General features: G+C 36.2%; 1 protein-coding gene across 1 annotated transcript in view; it reads right to left on the reverse strand.

Moving 5' to 3' along the window:
• Positions 1–14,749, reverse strand: part of LOC107314961 (formin-1-like) — a 43,397-nt gene that overhangs the window by 23,356 nt on the left and 5,292 nt on the right. The window contains exons 3-4 of the mRNA XM_015864837.2: positions 4,592–4,709; positions 586–2,584 (exon numbers count right to left, since the gene is read on the reverse strand). Coding sequence (XP_015720323.1) covers positions 586–2,479 — 1,894 coding nt within the window. The 5' untranslated portion in view covers positions 2,480–2,584; positions 4,592–4,709. The remainder of the gene's footprint in view (positions 1–585; positions 2,585–4,591; positions 4,710–14,749) is intronic.

Consider the following 14,749-nt stretch of genomic DNA (forward strand, 5'->3'; position numbering starts at 1 on the left):
GATGCAGTCCCTTTAAAAGCAAAACCTTGTTGTCACATTAACCTCTTAGAGCTAAATGATCACACCAGTCCTATACTTCAGGCAACATAAATTAGCTTGTTCATGCAATATTCTGCCACTTGATCTAAACAAACTGGACAATAAAAGTTATGACAACATTTTGGCAGATGAGAATCCAGGAATAGCAGAAACTTTTTACAGAGAAAAATATCTATTTTTAAAGATTATCTTAGCTATTGTGTTAGGATATATGTCTAAGTACATTCAAAGTTTGTGTAGTTAATGATAAGAGAAATACTACAGCTCAGTGTTTCCTCTCTGTGTACCTGTTTAACTTGGGTTAATAGGTCACATTCATTAACAATAGCACTGAATAAGATTAAAAAAAAAAACTGAAAGTAAATCTTACATAATTATGTTTTTAAAAGTCACCAGTTTTTCCACTCAGTTCTTAAGTAGTGAAAAATACTTTCATTGAAACCATTATTAAAGATTGGTATTTAAAAATAAATAAAATAAAATTCCTATAACACTTTCACGGATGGTTAATTCTATTAGTTTTTAAATATATAAAATAGGACTGACCTGCACAGAAATTCTGCTGTGTCTGAGTAGTTAGTCTCTCTCGTAGACTGTGCTTTTCAAAGTGCCCTGCAGTTGCATTCTGATGTAAGCATGGTTGTCTGATGGCAAATCCCAGTTCTCCAGGTTCAGAAAATTTCAGATAAAATGGTGGCTCCAAATCATTGAAAGAGAGGTTTATAGCACTGTGCCTCCCACTGCAGTAGTCACCAAACATAGGTTCGTGTTCCGAGTTCTGAACAGGTAATGGGAGAATCCGATGATGCAGCTGTGGGCTAGGCAGTCTTGAAGATAATGGAGAAGGAATAGGTGACATTTGTTTGTGTGTATTAGATAGCGGATAGGAATTACTAAAAACATTACTCACTGCTACTAACGAGGGTGAATGCAGCTTTTTCTCTTCCAGCTTATTACTTGTCTGAGAAACATCAGGATCTTCATTTATAGGCAGGTTCAGAAATAAATGCTTGTCGCCTCCCCAGGATACCGTGGTTCTTTTCTCATATATTGAGCCTGGCAGGTTTCTGTCTGCTCTTGTAATTTGTTTCAGTCTCTTCCATTCTGCAGCTTCATCTAAACTGTCACTCTGTATAACTTTCAGAAGAGCTTTATTGACTGCTCCCACAAGGTTGCATGACTCATCGGTAATGTGCACTCTCTCAGCTTTGTACTTCAAAACAGAGCCGTCTTGCTCTTCTTCCTGCAGCACACTGCTTTTAGAGTATCCAGCAGTTTCATCTGCTGAATATCCATCAGTTCTTGATATAAACTCATTATGTACTGTTGTGAGAACAGGAGAAACCATTTCTTTGTGAAAATCAGATAATGACTCTGCATGGGTTTTTACAGCTTTTTTATCACAGGCTTCTGAATCCTGTACTTCAGCAGCAGTTCTGAATCCTGGTTTCTCCTTATATACCTTGTCAGTACACTTGTCGTCTTTAAAGATCTTAGCAACTGCAGATTTGCTTAAATTCTCTAGGTTGTTAGATAGATTGTCCCAAGATGGTTTTACCAACATGATACTCTGCTGTATGTTTACAACTTCAGGAATACATTCTGCATTATCCAGTAGTTCAACTGCAACTTTATAACTGTTGTCTTTTGATACAGAACTTGCTAAGTCAACATCCAGTTTCAGGGCTTTGTTGCTTTCAAGAAGATACTCTTCTTTTATTTCACTTGCTGTTTGTATACCAACATCTGGTGACAAATAGTCTTTACCTTTTACACAACTGAAAGCAGAAAAGGAACTGGGAAAACTCCTAGTAGAAAATTGTCTTGCAGGGCGCATCTTCTCATTACTCACTTGCATGCCTCTTCCCCTCAGTAAAGAAGGATGTTGTTCATATAGCTTATTTCTCCCTTTCCAGTGCCTGAAATCATCAAAGCTTTCTTTTCTTCTATATTTCTTCATTTTCTTGCTATTTAATTTGTCTCTCTTTGCAGAATCCAGAATGAACTCCTGATGATATGCAGAACTGGAATAATCATCGCATTTAAGTTTCGTGACTTCAGAAACAGCCTGTTTCTTTTCCTCCTGACATCCCGTGTTAAGGCCTAGAATATGATGTGATCTCAGAAGACTGGATAACAGTTTTTCCTTTTCAGCAGTTAATCTGTACAACTCAGTGAGAATGTCTTTTGTTGTAGTTTGTTTGAAAATAATATCTCTGCAGCTTTCATATGGCTGTTCTCTCATATCCAGTCTCTCTTGTACTTTATAACAACTACAAAAACGTTTACTGGTTCTATCCAAAGTCACACAGCCCCTGTAAGTAAATCCTCTGACTTTTCCCTCTGGAAGATAGAAGCTGATGTAACAAAGCTCCATTATGGGTTTGTGCAATTGAAGGGTAGTATGTGTGCCTTCCATTATGCTTGCCAAAGTAGTCATTCATTTAAATTATGTACTAAGTGTATCAAAGCTTTCATGACATAGCATGTGAGGCAGAAAATGGACAGAAGGCATCTGAGTAATCTTCAACAATAACATTGTCTGCTGGAAAAAAAATATTAAAAAGCCTGTCAAACTTGGTTATGGCAAATTTAATATGACAAATAACAAACCCACAGTAGCATAATAGTCTCATTTGTTGTTTTTCTGTTCTGTTGACACACATCTTACCTTAAAAACCATCACAAAGCATGATATTGCTGAAACTCAAATTGATTCAAATATGAGTCAGTCTTCCTCCTATACATCACAGCTATAGGGTTCTCTTCTGTAAGGTCAAAAACTGTTCAGTAACACACCCAGTTCAAAGAGTGTTTACTGTTCAATGATGAAACCTACAGCTCTCTCTGTTGAAAGTTAACGTATAGTTATACATTTGGTTAAAAGATGCGCTCAAGCATACATGGCACTGTTTGCGTTGAGTTGAAAAGCAACATAACACCATTACAGTGTAACCAGCTCTTGCTACTTATTGTACAGCAGGAAAAAAATTAAAAATTAATAAGACAAAAATTGACATCGCAGTGATCAGCCAAACTGTTCTGACATCAACAAAAGTTTCAAGAAAAATAAGTGTTTACTTTGTTTGTATACTTAGAAAAGACCCATCAAATAAGGTATAAACCTATTTTGATTCAAAATGCAACAACGTAATTGTATTACTACAAGCAAGGTTTGCTGAGCCTTGTTATTTCCCTTCCTCTGCATTGCATTGTATTTTCTTACTAAAGATTGAATCTATTTACATTCTTTTGATGTATATATTTTAATAAAAGTTAGTTTACTATGAGAGCTTAATTGGCTTTTTATCAAGGAGGAACACTGCAATCATAATTCAAGTGGGGAAATCTGCAAACACTACAAAAATGCATAAGTGCCAGGAAAAGAACTTAAGCTCAGCAACAAAACCTGCAGCACACAAAGCTAGGAAGCACCATGTCTTCCCTTTGTTGGAGGTTCCAATAATCACAGTTCCACTTTAAAAACAGTGCAGCAGAAACTTATATCATTTCAAAATAGTCAACCTTAGCCTCAGGCAACACTAAGTAAAAGATGCTGCCACATTACCATGTCATATTGTGGTTTCATGTACTTTATCAACATACAAATACTGTACCAGTTTGTAGTGTGTATTAAGTCACATACAAAACAGCATTAATAACTTAATCATGAATCCATATCACCAAATCCTAATCTAATCTTAAAGCAAGTGGCATTTACCCAAAACATCCTATCTTGTCAACAAATACACACTTCTGTAGATTTTTTGAGCTAAATTTTAAAGCATTTTATCTAACTACAGTATTCTTTGAATAGTGTCAAAATTTCTATTTCTCTTGAGTAAAAGAGTAAGTTTCCATTTACCTTATGCTGGAGAAAACATATATGCTTAATCCTTGAAGAGAGAGCCTAACAATAAGGAAGATCTCCAACAAAAGAGCTTTTTAATTCTGTTTATCAGCACCCTGCAAAGTGGCATTCAGCAACATATGAAGATACAAGAAAGCATAGGACACAGGTAGAAAATCTTCAGTCATTAATTCTGTTGAAAATAGTCATTGCTCCATATATATACAACAGTTTCTTAGAAAATTCTGCCTTACTGTTCCTTCTTGTATCCTTGTCTTAACTCACTGCCTGATTTTGACATACTGACAAGGCTGAGTACTGCCAAAAAGCATTGCTTCACCTCTTGTTCTTGTTTCCAGCTGCAAACATCTGCAGCTTCTCTGGAGTAGAGCTGAGCAATCATACAGACACAGGGTGTCTCACTAGCAGATGCATCCTTTAGTAGTTCTGCATATAAAAATAACCATCAAAGAACAATTTCTCTTCACTGGAGCTCTCTAGCTTACTCTCCACACAAGTAGTAGGGAACAAACCTTACGGTAGCATTCTACTAATACATCAACTTAGCCATAGCACTAAATTGTTCCTTGAGTCATTTAGTGTGGTGAGCTACATCAAATATGATCTAGTTTACCTGTGGATATTTTCATAAATGAATACTCAGTAGTTCAGCTAATGAATGCTGAGTCAGTTTTTACTTACAGGAGAACTTTATGGAAAAGCAGAATTTCACAGGAGTAGCTGGGCAGGGAGATGGTAGAGTCCATATTTTGGTTCATGAGCAACATACAGAGGTGAAACTAGGGAGGAGAATCATTAACTGAGAAAAACAAAACAAAAACAGAAAAATAGTAAAAATTAAGATTTTCCAAATATACATTGTTTATGATAGATTAGTCTCTGAAGTGATAAAAATATTTTCCATATTCAATACTAAGAATCTCAATCTTTGCTTTCAGAATTACGATTTAAAAAAAAATAATAAAAAAAATTGCTTTTAAAATAGAAGTTCCCTACCATAAATCAACAAATTCTGCCAAATATTTTCAGCTGTTCCTTCAGATTTTTGCAGCCATCACTTGATCCAAGTGATTTCCAATCCAACTTACCTACAGTAATACCTGAATATAGCTGAAAGTTATTGGAAATGCAAAGTAATTTGTACAAGTAGATTTTTTCCTGTTAATACTTAATTTGTGCACTAATACTCTTTTTGATTTTGTTTCCAGGAAAAAAAAAAAGCTATCCCTCCTAAAGGAAAATTAGACTGACATGAAATTTCTCATCCTTCTGCAGCCTACTTCAGTTTAGCAAAGCAATATGTTGCTTTTTCTGACACAACTGCGTCATCAAATTAAAAAAAGAAGAGATGACACAGTGCATCCTCATGACTACTAAAGATGTGTTGACAGAGTTCAACAACATGATAGGACATACTAGTCCTAAAATCTGTTTGAGAAAGGTATTTGCAACAAATTACCAAATCAAATTTCTATAATAAGCTCTCCCATTTGAATGCTTAAGAGTAGTGAATAAAAATTCTGCAATAGATAATTGAACTATGAAAAGCTCTGAATGTACTAAAGAGTAAATCAGTAGACAGAGAAAGAGCAAAGGCAAACCGTATGTATACCCTAGTAAGACCATTCTTATAATAAGAGCCTGTTTGAAATACAATGTTTTTTGATTCAGATACTGTATAATATGAAACAATAACCCTCGACACTTCTTGCACTGATCCTCCAGCTTTGCAAAAATTAGCTGCCTTTATATTACCTTTTTAACTGAGATTTTCTTTAGGAAAAAAAAACAAACCCAAACATTCAAAGAGGCAATATTTTCTCAATGAATAATGCAGCTAAAATAAGTATCACAGAGCTCTAACTGAAAATAGAATATGAACTGAATATAAATTCTGATAATCAGTCTTGCTATTTTGTAAGGAAAAGCAAGTTTATTTCACAGCATAGGTGAAGTAAGCATCTTCATTTTACACTACACATTACATCATCCAAACTTTGTTGCAAACATCAGCACTGACCCTCATATTTCTTTGAAACAAAACACATGGAGCTAATTGAGAACAGAGTTTACAGCAACCTGGTCTAGTGAAAGGTGATCCTACTCATAGGTAGGATGGGGGCTGGAATTAGGTGGTCTTTAAGTTCCCTGCCTACCCAACCCATTCTATGATTCTACCTCAGAGCATCAAGTTGTGCTCCTGGGCCCAGGACCAGCAAACCAGTACAGCAATTTCAATTATTTTCTACTTCTCTTAGAAAAGTTTAAAATCATTTTAATGATACTGCAGGCCACATTTTCCTTGCAGATGTGTAAGGGAAATAACAATGTGTTAAGAATACCCCAAATTTAGAAAGGTTGAAGTACCAAATACAATATTATCACGGTAACTTGACTCATGCTCGCAGCAGATCTAGAAGATGAATACTCTCAAAATAAGTCAAGTAAATTAAAAGTGAAAACCATTCCTGCATATATGGATAGAGGCATGTGGCTGACTTTCAGCTGAATTCACATAGCAATGTAAAAATTAATTACAGGCAAGAGGAAACATTTTTTTGCCTCAGGAAACAGAGGTCTTAAAAGCTGTACAGATACTAGTCAGCTGATTTTCAAGTAATAAACAAGACAAAAGCCACACTATATCTGAACAGCCTTTACATAGCTATACTTATAAGCCTAAAAATGTAATCTTTACATTTTTCAATATAAAAGAACAATATAATAAAGAAAAGGCAAAGAGATTGACATCAATAGCAAACAATAACATACAACTGCAAATACATATTTGCATATTTTAGACTTGGATCATAAGCTTCACACATAACTCTCCTGAATACCAATTTTAACCCAAGATAATAATATCTGTAAAAATTATTTTGTATTGAATACATGACCCTGAGTAGGCTATATGAGATACTAGTAGGCAGCACATTTAGGCTATAGAGAAAAAAAACAAACATAAATTAGACATTTTTTAATAGAAGAATTACCTTCTTGTTAACTCTCCCAAGCAAAAACTGAATCTTCTGTAGTATGTGATAGCTTGAATAACTGATAACTAATATTAGTCAGTAGCTTTTCAGGTAATATCTTTAACATCAGAATATTGCAGCATATAAGTAAATTCTCTAAAACAATTAACATGCAAAACCTTTGATCTTCTTTATATCCCATTTCATTTTAAACTGCATTTAGTTTTTTCTTTCAGATATACTCTGGAAATCATGTTGTGTTATTGTGGAGTAAAATATACAAGAATATACAAGCATATTTTACAGTATGAATATCAGCTAAGGAACTGAGTTAGTGAAATTATTGCTTGAAATAGCTCACCATTTATTGTATTGTCTCTCATATTTAATTTTGCTAAACCAAGACATCAGATTTGAATTTATGTGATCTCCATGCTTGGTAATACACAGCCTTTCAAATTAAAGGTCTTTTACCAAATTTCACTTTCAAATACACATTTTGAACTTTAAACATAATAGAGTATGTAAGGAAAGCCAAAGAGAAGAAAACTAAAAGGCAAAAGTGCAGGCAATCTTTAAGGTATTCCATGAGCAAGAAAAAGAATTCTAGATGCAAAGGCCTGTACCAACTGCAAAAGAAAATATATATTCTCAGGGAGCTACAGTAGTGAAGACAGAAGAGAAACAGAATCAAAAAATAATGACAGCAACAACTTCCAATGATGTTTTAGACATTTAAAAGATCCCCCGCTTAAAATCCAGCAAGGTTTAAATACATTTTTTCCAGAAGAAGTGATCAAAGACTCCATCCCAGGCAAAATTCTTACAACAATCTTCTGAAGCATTTATTTGGCAAGTTATAAACCCATTTAACTATGCACATTCCAAAAGATCTCATAAAATTACGCAAACTTTGAAAATAAACTCAGAACTCTTAAGCTTTTTCCCCCATACCCAAACTTCAGTGATCTTGAAATCACTTTAGCCTTAAAGCATTTTAGGTTGGCATGAAAGCAACCTTCAGCCACCAAGCTTTGTAATCCTTGGCTATACTGGGATGAAATGGGATGTAATGACTTGCAATGATCACTTCTTTGAAGTCTATCAACAGACAAATGCACTTACAGAAATAGAAATAAGTTTTAAAAGTACTTTTAAACATTATTAATCAGACTAAATAGTTTGCATAGATACTCCAAGTGGCTCTATTTACAGCAGCAAGACAAACAAACCCAAATCACTAAAAGATTTAAACACAAAAGACAGTATTCTGGTGCAATGAAATAAAAAATAAAATAAAAATGCAGCAGGATAAAAATAATGGCTTTGAGAAAAACATTGGCTTAAATTTTTATGGATTAAATACACATTTTCCTTCAAGACTTCACTAATACCAATTAAAATCATTTGTAAGATTGTATGACTTTAAATGGAGGACAGATGCACTTAATATTAAGACTCCATGGCTCTTATATAAATTTCTAAGGGCATAGCAGAACAAAATATACGTGGCCTTCTAGAGATACTAATCTTTCTGTTATGACTAAATAAAATTGGATTTAAAAAATTAAGCTGCATGTCCAAACTAATGATCAGAGCTTCAGCCTTCCAAGGAAAGGAACGAAGTGGCATTGCCTGTGTGAAGATGGGATAATCACGTGAATGACAATTAATGCTATGCGTTTCATGCACTTTATTTCCCTCTTTGGGAACAGAAATGCTGATATTCACTATTCATGTTGTAATTCTGACAATATCTATGGCACAGTGTTAATCTGAAAAAGATATCATGAAATTACATAAGGCTTGATATGGCTATGGCAGAAAGGGGAAAAAAGCAAAACAAAACACTTCCTTCAGAATATGAAGCAGCTTCCCTGTTACATACAGCTCTGGGCTCTACAGGCCAGATCATTAAATGATCATTAAATGATCATTTTGATCATTAAAAGAATAATGCAGTGTTTCCACTATTACGTTTTTGCTGACAGAGAAAAAGGGGGGAAGGGATATTAGTCTTTTGGAAAACAAACAAAAAAACAAACCCACAACATTCATATCCCAGGTAAAGGTGACCCTTTGCTATATATTTATATCCTGAGAAATGTCTGTATGAAGCTGATGTTTGTATCTATTCAGAATAAATGTTAACAATCTCCCAGCATTCTGTCTGGTGCTTACCTAAAGCCTCCACAAAAGAAAAGTCTTCCCTAGCCTCTAGTTGCTAAGCTTTCTCAAAGAGATCTTCTTCATTTTATCAACTTCTATCAATAAGCTATTTTCTTACCTGAATATCATTAACAGTTTAAGTGAACAAGCATTGATCAAGAAAACCTGTATACACCAGAGAGGGAAAAAAAAAAAAAAAAAAAGGTAGAGATCTGTAGTATTAATTCAAATTATTTACCAACTTTGAAGTAGTCCTTAAACTGGAAAGAAAAATTCAGATTCCTGGAAATACCTGTCTATGCAAGAAAATTACCTCCACAGAGGTAATTAACTTTTATGCATTTTACTTCTTTAGCCTTATCCTAACAACTTGCAAAATATTAAGGAAACATTCACTTGTTGCTCACTACTTACTACGTGATTGTCACCTATTATTATATAGCTGTGTCAGTCAAACACCAAAATATACAGAAGAGCAAGTATGTACATGACACTTGCCTTCAACAAGATAAGTTCCAGTCATATAAAATCTGGTTTCCATTGTTGAAAAAGCACTTCACAGGACGGTTTGATTTTGTAGCAAAGTGTGACTCTCTGTCCCTAGACACTCTGTCTGCAGTCATTCAAATTAAGTTAATGATGCTACAGGTTGACAGTTCATATAAAAACATAAAAAGCATTTCTTCCCCTCTTCTACTCTCCATTTAATGTAAAGTGACTGCTGCTCTGTTACGATTATACTTAGGGAAACAAAGACCAGCAGACAAAACAGTGGGACAACCAGCACAATTCCCAGACCCAATCTGTCAACTGGATGATACTAATATTTTTTATCCAGAACGTCACTTTCCCAACATATAAAAGGTACTTGCAAATATCATTGTACAAATGCATTCTAATGCAGGGTAAGAGTTGAGTAGCCTTATCTGCAGTGTTGACTCCCATAAGCTTTACAATATACAGTAACAGATTGTCCAAATGCTCTACATATTAATCACGTGTTTTCCTACACATCTGCTTTCCTGAGTGCATGGAAGGATTTGCACCCAACAAACACTGCAGTAAGAGCAATCCACATTTTCCACCTCATCAAATCCATTCCACGCATTTGACTAGAAGAAAGCTAGCATTCCAATTTAAGACTTATTCTGGGGTGGAGGGAGTAACCTAGGAATAACTTACATCCATAGCGCTGACAAGAAATCGACAGGGAGTAAAACAGCAGACTTTCTTAGGACTGCGAGGCAAACTGAGGTCCCAGCTACTGAGCAACTGCAAAAGCTATTTATAAATAAGCAGAGAGCAGGCAAGCAAGAGATGCTAATGAAGACTGGGCAGCTCCGTTCCCTGCAGTCTCGAGTTAGTGTTTTTTAAAACCCGTCCGATGACCGCAGAGGAAGGCACTGACGTGAACCGAACAAAGCGCTAGCGAGGAGAGAACGAGAGTATTACCTTGCGCGGACCAGTGCCGTCTTCGGATGCCGCGGGGGCGGGCGCAGGGAGGACAGAGCTGCCGAGCAGCGGCACGGCTGCGTCTGCCCCGCGCTATCCTCGGCCGCCCCCTCCTCCTCCTCCGCCTTCTCCGCCCCCTCGCTGACCGTAGCCGCCGCGGCGCACGTCGGCCTCCCGCAGACGCGGCCCCGCACTGGAGCCCCCGGCAGGCGCCCGGTGGGAGCTCGTTCTCAGAGGGGACCTGCCCCCTGCGGGAGAGCGGCTGCCGGCCGGAGGCTATTCCCGGATCTCCGCAAAGCGCCTTTGCTTCGCCGTCTCGTCTTGGCGCTTGATGTGTCAAAAAGATTCTCTGACGAAGTCTGTGTTTCCCGGAGAGCTAACACATCGAGGCTTCAGCCCGGTTATTTTTGTCATAAAGTGCCTTTGCATAATCCATCGAATCTGTTCTTCTGGAACAGCATCACTGCCAATCATGTAGCTACCACTTACTCCAGTAATTGCAACACAACCCTTAAGCAAACCAGACACGGCTCCAAATGCAACACGAGCAAACTAGGATCCCTATCCTGTCCTCCTAAACGCTGCTTTAAGAAGCAAAGCACACAGCGCCTGGTTTCCTGACTACCTCATAAAGCAGCTAGCTATTTTAAAGTGCAGAATTTTAGGTTTTTTTCCTTGTTCCACCTAATTTGTTGGTCTGAAGATTAGTTTCCTACTAGAAATCCTTCCTGCTGTGTTCAGGGAAAGCATTCCATTCCAGAGTGCACCAGAGAATAATGGCTTTTGCAACTACATCCTCAGATAAAAGTTGAGACAATTCAAAAGTAACAGTTAACGTTAAAGCACTTCTAGCAGACACAACTAAGAGGGGGTGGGGGGGGGAAGCGTTCTGATTCCCATTTGGATTTAAGAATTATTTCCAATGCTGAAACATCACAAGAAATACCTCTTTGCACAGTAACAGGACCTGATAAAGCTGTCCCACTTGGTTCTGCTGAGCTCATTAATATACACATGACATTTTAATAAATGCTTTACTTAGCTCACTGTGCATATCTTTCATAAAAAATGTGTTACTTAAAAGAAGTTATCCACCTCTACTTAACACTCCAGGGATCTTCAGGCCCCTGTCACTTCAGGTCAATTGTAGCACCAAAAGGAATCCACTTGAAATCTTCAACTCAGTTTTCTCCTTTTTATCTGATTTTTTTTCTGATCATCAGCTGATTTCCCATAGCAAAATGCAAGCTTTGACCTGTGAGACATGTCTTCAGCCTAGGGAATGGAAAAAAACCCTGGCTGAAAGTAAAGCTTTCCCTTCTGGTGCCTAGTATTTTCAGACAGAGATTAACAATTACTTTGTTAGTAACTTCCCTTTTTGCAAGCATGTGGTCTACATCAAGACAGAGTTCACAGAAAGCAACAAACATGAAACGATTATGTCAGGCTGCAATGTAGGGCACACTGAGAGCAAAACCTAATCTCTGAGAGGTTTCCACTTCATCTGCACTCAGCTGCATAATCAGCTTTTCATCTTGTCATAGGATAAATGCAACCTGCCTTCTGCTTCATTTACCCTATATAGAACTCTAGTATAGGTTTGTATGAAGCAAGCAGTAAGAGCTCACTTAAATTTGGAAAGGAACTTTTAAAAATTCAGTTATTAAAGGAGCCGTAGAGGTCAGAAGTCATCTATTTGCTAAGTTCATACTCTAATTAGAACTGAAAGCTATTTACTTCATCTTGTATGCATACAGAGCCTCATTTATAGATGAAACAATCCTTATTTTTAGTTACCTTTATATTTCATAACCTTTGACTTGATGGACAGTAAGTAACAGTAGCAGCTGCTTAAACCTCTCAGGATCTTTTACAACTGTAAAACTCCAAATAACCTAAGTTGTTGAATTAACCTAATAGGTATGATCACAATCACTTCTTTCAGCTCTAGTTCAACTGAATGCGTGACTCAAGCAAGAGATGACCTTCATGGAAAAAGGGGCTGAGTAGCAGCCTCCTGCTCAGACAACTCCCTTGTCTGGAGAAGGATGACCAGAAAATATAGTTCATCAATAGATGAAAGAACCACACTCCAGCAAAAATGTTCTAAAAAGCAATGCACTTCAGCATAACGGGGGTGTAAGATTCCAGATTTTCAACTTAACACTTTGAACTCTTAAATTCGGGCCTGTAATTTGAACACATTTTATGGCATACTATTTGGATGATGTGCTTTAATTTTTATATGGGGAAGCCTATTATTCATGCCAAGTACTCTGTATTCTTCATTTCTCCCACATCAAATCCCCTTTGTGTCTTGTTCTTTAATCCACACCATCCCATGCCTTGAAGTAGCAATATGAATATTGTGTTCATTTGATTCATAATTTGAGGAATACTATAAGCACTACTTTTTAAAGTTATGATACCTGCCCCCATACCAGTATTCTTCTATCAAAAACTCAGAAGAGATTCTGCTCGGTTATAATGAGAAGGATTTGTGAAATTTTATGGAATCTCTAAGAAGATCAATTACAATGCTGGCAAAACTGAGCAGCAGGAAAAATAATTAAATCATTTAAAGTGCTGTTAGGAGCCTTGGCAATACCTGAGTAAGGTACACTTAGTACATAGGAATCTTGAAAACTGTGAAATACTTTTAGATCCTCAGAAGGGATGTAAAAAACACAGGTCAAGTAATACAGATTTTAAGACCTGGATTCCTCTGTATCTTCATACAGATAACAAAAAGTAACTGCTCTATTAATGCAAGCCACATAGATGCAAATATACTGACAGTTATGAAATAGAGTGGATGGATATACCTATATACACAAATACATTTAATCAGACAGCTTTTTTCTCTGAAATATGAATTGCGTTGCATTATTACCCCCATAAATTCTTGGCCCACTATCAGCTATTACATAGTTATTACTGATTATATTAGCAATACATTTGCCATACATTAACATCCAAGTTTTTATCTTAATGAGAAATGCAAACTTGTCATTTGAAAATATATAATCAGCAGTGAAACACCACATCTAATTGTTTAGTTCACCTAAACAATAATGTTTAGCCAAAATGGCTTTCCATCCAATTAATAAATATGGATCCTAAAGGACAGAGGCAAATCCTTGAAGCCCTCAAACTTCAGAATTTATCACACTCTGCAGTATTGCCAACTCTTGCTATTATATGAGCCGGTTTTGGACAGGAGGAGAGCCAACATTTTAACAAAAGCAAATGAGTGCAGACAAATCTTGAGAATGAGGTGAAAAATGACCAGCCTCCAAAGCAATGCAGAAAAAGCTCTCTACAGATAAACACATAACTACATGAATAACACTAATGGTAATTGATCCAGTTTATGAACTAGATATAAAAATATTAAACTAAAGGACAATCATGATATACTGAAAGTTTACATTCAAAATAAAGGCTAAATGAAAAACAGCACAGAGCACTGATGGAGTCCCCTGGTTTCCATGTCACACTCCACACACAAAACAACAGACTGACATGATCAGCTACACAGCAGTTCAGATTTGTCTCTGATAAAATACTTTTCCTACTTGACGCATATTCTGAAAATTTAATATTTAAAACTTGAGAGAAAATGGCAAGACACTAAAAAAGTAACAAAAGCTTACTCAACAAACCCATGCTTCTTTTAATAAGAATCATTTACCAGCTCAGTATAATAAATAAGAATACATCAAAATTAACTGCATTCTTTCCACATATATCACACGCTCAAAAAACATTTTAACAAAATACAGTTTGGTGCCAGTTACAATTATGTAGAACTGATAAGACACTATATAAGAATTCATTGGGGCTAGAAATATAGCACATGGAAAAACAAAGGAAAACAGCTGTGCTTTTTCTGAATTGTGGGTCTCAGAGTTGTGTGAAAATAATTAGCAAATAAATTCAGATCCATGCAGTGCCTCTTGAAACCTCTCTGAAAATAAGAAAATTCAAACTATTCTTGGTAAACTGACAGTACTTTACAGAAATTAAACTATTTATTGCCTTCGGAGAATCCTTTTCATTCTTGGGAAAGTCAAGGAAAGAGAAAGATAAAGTTGTTTACCTAAGGTCATAGCAAGTTAAGATTGCACAGAAAAAGAAAGCACACAAAATTCTTATCACATCTAATTCACTACACATTTCATGAAGATTAATTTCCTCTTCCTACATGGTACAGGGGAAAAAAAAAAAATAAATCCCAGCT

This window comes from Coturnix japonica, chromosome 5 (genome assembly GCF_001577835.2).
Source record: "Coturnix japonica isolate 7356 chromosome 5, Coturnix japonica 2.1, whole genome shotgun sequence".
Taxonomy (NCBI): Eukaryota; Metazoa; Chordata; class Aves; order Galliformes; family Phasianidae; genus Coturnix; species Coturnix japonica.